Genomic DNA, 3,842 nt, shown 5'->3' with positions numbered 1-3,842 from the left:
TGAAGACAAATATATTACTTGTATATTATTAGTTATAAAATCAAAGCATTCAAAGTTGAAGTAAATACCTAACAGAAAGATGTTCATCATTTCTATTTATATAGATCAATGCCCAACCATATCATTGAAATGAGGAGTGCTACCTATTACACCATTCAGCATGGTTTTTATTTTTAAACTAGTGTGTATATGTATAGAAAATAACTAATTTTCTCCAAGATAGCTCAATTGACGAAAGCGAGGTATAGGAACACAAATTAAAGGATGAGCCCTAGCAAGTGTGATGCCACTGTGAGGTTGCTCTTCCATACTAACATTCCCATCAACCTTCCATTCAAAGCATTGAATCATGGCAGCAAGAGTAGCAGGTACAGTTAGAAGTGCTAGTGAAGCTCCAGGACACACTCTTCTTCCAGTCCCAAATGGTAATAATTGAAAATTTTGACCCCTTAAATCTGATAATTGTCTTTCATCATCAATGAACCTCTCAGGCCTAAACTCAAGTGGATTCTCCCAAATCTTGGGGTTTCTACCCATAGACCATAAATTAATAAATAATAAGGACTTTGATGCAATTTCATAGCCACAGACATTAACAGAGGTCTCAGAGGTTGATTGTCTTGCTATAAGTGGAAGTACAGGGTGAAGTCTTAGTGTTTCTTTAACTATGGCTTGTAAGTAAGGAAGATTAGTGAGATCCGACTCTTGTATTAATCTATTGTTCGCAGTTATTAAATCGATTTCTTTTCTTGCTTTTTCCATCACATGCGGGTTGTTGATCAATTCTGCTAGAGCCCATTCGATGTTTGTAGCTGATGTGTCAGTTCCTGCCACAAATATGTCCTGCATATGTAACATATGATGATATGATCAATATGATATTAAAATATTTGTAATTGTGTACTTGAAGCATTAAGAGCTCCTAGTTAGGTGGATCATTTATATTATAGATTATATATCAAATGATTGGTGTAATACAAGATAAGATATAAACATTTTGAGGAGCTATACGTCGCAATACTTATCAAGACCAATAAATGAGATATTACTGTGTGTTCTCTCCAATTTTAATTTTAACATAACATAATATATATTACATGTTTAATAACAATAATATATCTATGAATCAAACCACTAGGATTGAAAGTTAGGGTAGTGTATGCCATCGTACTTTAATAAACGATATATAAAATTCAAAATTTTAAAATAGAAAATTTTCTTAGAGAAACTTTTCTTTTCTTCTTGGGATATCTTTCAACAAATTGGACTAAATTATTTTATTTTAAATAAAATTGATATTGGTGATTTTTTCTAAGAACAAAGTTTAGACAAAGACAAATACGTGAGAACATTTCAAGGCGTACCGATGCTACAACAATGAAAGGAATATACAGATATGTGTCCAATCTGACTTAAATTATCAATTGATTGTTCATAGTTGATGAACTTCTAATAATATGACTCAAAATGTTAGTGGTTCTATCATATAAATATGTGTATATGTGTGTGTGTGATGAGTCATATTCTTACCAAGATGAGAGCCTTGATATTCTCTTTAGTTAATTGTATCTCATCAATTTTCTTATTATCTTCAAGTATGTCCAACAAAATATCAAGTAGATCCTTCACTCTCCCACCTGTATCTCCTTCTTCCTTCATTTTCTTCTTGGCCAATTCATGCTCCCTAATGACTCTTTCTATCATTGAATCAAATCTCTTCCTAATCTCCTTAACCCTCTTATTTTTCCCGTGCAAGTCCCAATTCTTAAATAACCAAATAAAATCTGAAATATTATTAAACTTTCCAGCATTCTCCATAATGTCTTTCACCATCTTTCTTATCTCTTCACTGTCAACTAAACCGTCGCCTCCTTCTTCGCAACACCTTACGCTCATTGTCATTCTTGAAATGACATTATTAGTGAGAGTAATGATTTCACCACTAACATCAACCTTTTCTCCAGCTTCCCCTTTCTTCTGCAAGACTTTGAGGAACCTCAGAATTTCTTCACGTCTTAAAGGAAGAAGTTGGTCTAGGGTTCTTTTGCCAAGAAGCTCTGCCATGCAGAGCTTCTTCATGAACTTGAAGTAGCTTCCGTAAGGGGTGAGTACCAGCCCCTTTAAACCATAAGTTATATAATATTCTGCGCTCGACTTGATGAAACGGCCAGAGAAGGAAGAATCATGAGTTTTGAGAAATTCTTTGGCAATTTCTGGCACAGAAACTACTATACAAGGAAATGAGCCGAGCAAGATTTGAAAGATAGGTCCATAGCGGGCTGAGAGATTGTGCAAGGTTTGATGTTGTAATGAAGAGATTAAGTGAAGGTGTCCAATGATGGGTAGTGATGGTGGACTTGGTGGATTTTGATGATGCTCCTTTTCATTGTTGCGGTGTCTTGTGAGAATAGCTCGAATCACAATTGTGGAGATTAGCCAAATTAGAAAAAGTTGGATGTACGCTTGGAATTCTTCCATAGTTGGAATTCTTCGCAGAAAATGTGAGATTTAGGTTTGTCAAGTGTGTTATGTATAAGTCATTCAAGCTAAGGTATATACCTATATATATTGCTATATAGTCACCTTATTGAACAAAAAAAATGAATGACACTAATAGCATTACCCGAAGAATCAATACACATACCTACCGAAAAAATCACTTTTAATAGCCGTTTATTTTATTCTTAGTGGCATAAAAAAATATTAATATATTTATTAATAAATGAACATTAATTATCTTATACTTTGCTGCTAAAAAATTTTAGCAACAATTATATAATTATTGTTAATTTTTTTTAATGATAGCAAAAAATATATATTTATCATTATAATATATAGTAATAATAACAAATATATAATTACCATAAAAAAATAAGATATACAATGGTCATTATGTTATTACTATAAAATTTGTCAATAAAAATGATTTTTGTATATTCTCCCTTCCTTATAAAAGAATATTATATAAAAATAAATAAATAATTTTTCATCAAAACTTTAAAATATACTCTCAATAAAAATAAAAAATGTACATATATGTATATGTCTGTAAAATATATTATTAACTTTAGTTCCAATAGTGAAAATTTTTTTTCTTGTCTATGATTTGTCGACTAATTGTTAGCTGGAAAAATTTGATCCAATATTTAAAAAAAAATTGTTATAAGAAGGATTTTTTTAATATAACTTTTTTTTTATAAATAATCACATAAAACAATATTTAAAAATAAATACAAACAAACAATTATTAAGAACACACTTGTTATTCTTAATTAACAAAATCAAATATGTTAAAATAAGAATAAATTTATACCTCTAGTAATTTAAAATATATATAACAAAATCATTTAGGGGGAGGGAATATATATGCACATACAATTAAAATGATAGGAGGGCTCGGAAATTTTTTTGTAATAACAATTTTTTCAGATACAATTAAGAAATATTGGATCAAGTTTCTTTTTTTAAATATTGGATCAAATTTTTTCAGCTAACAAATTAGTCAACAAATCAGAGACCAAAAAAAATTTCACTGGTTAAACTAAATTTAATTAATAATATAAAACATACATATACATATATATGTATATTTTTAAATTTTATTGAGAATATGTTTTTAAAGTTTTGATGAAAAATTATTTATTTATTTTTATAGAATATTTTTTTGTGAGAAAGAGAGAATATACGAAAAGTAGGGATAATTATTGTAAAAATTTATGCATGTTATTGTATATTTCATCTTATATTTTACATTTATACATAATTTAGACTTATATTTAAAATTTAGACAAAAAAAAATCAATTTTAAAACTGAAATATAAAATTGTCTATTAGTTGAAATA

The 3,842-nt window shown here is 29.0% G+C and overlaps 1 protein-coding gene across 1 annotated transcript; it reads right to left on the bottom strand.

Annotated features, from left to right (window-relative positions):
- LOC112727667 (cytochrome P450 93A2) lies at nt 1–2,511 on the bottom strand. Its single transcript, XM_025777521.3, has 2 exons — nt 1,531–2,511; nt 1–843 (listed from the first exon to the last, which is right to left on the bottom strand). The coding sequence occupies exons 1-2, from the start codon at nt 2,476–2,478 to the stop codon at nt 205–207; spliced, it is 1,587 nt and encodes a 528-aa protein (XP_025633306.1). The 5' UTR covers nt 2,479–2,511; the 3' UTR covers nt 1–204.
- Between the last annotated feature and the right edge of the window lie 1,331 nt (nt 2,512–3,842).

The sequence above is a fragment of the Arachis hypogaea genome, chromosome 12 (assembly GCF_003086295.3).
Source record: "Arachis hypogaea cultivar Tifrunner chromosome 12, arahy.Tifrunner.gnm2.J5K5, whole genome shotgun sequence".
NCBI lineage: Eukaryota > Viridiplantae > Streptophyta > Magnoliopsida > Fabales > Fabaceae > Arachis > Arachis hypogaea.
This window is presented reverse-complemented; position numbering and strand designations above follow the sequence as displayed.

Excerpts from the sequence above, each read along its gene's own strand:
- LOC112727667 (XM_025777521.3), bottom strand. The coding sequence starts at position 2,478 with ATGGAAGAATTCCAAGCGTACATCCAACTTTTTCTAATTTGGCTAATC. Across the intron at positions 844-1,530 it reads ATATCAAGGCTCTCATCTTG|GACATATTTGTGGCAGGAAC; the intron begins GTAAGAATATGA and ends TTACATATGCAG.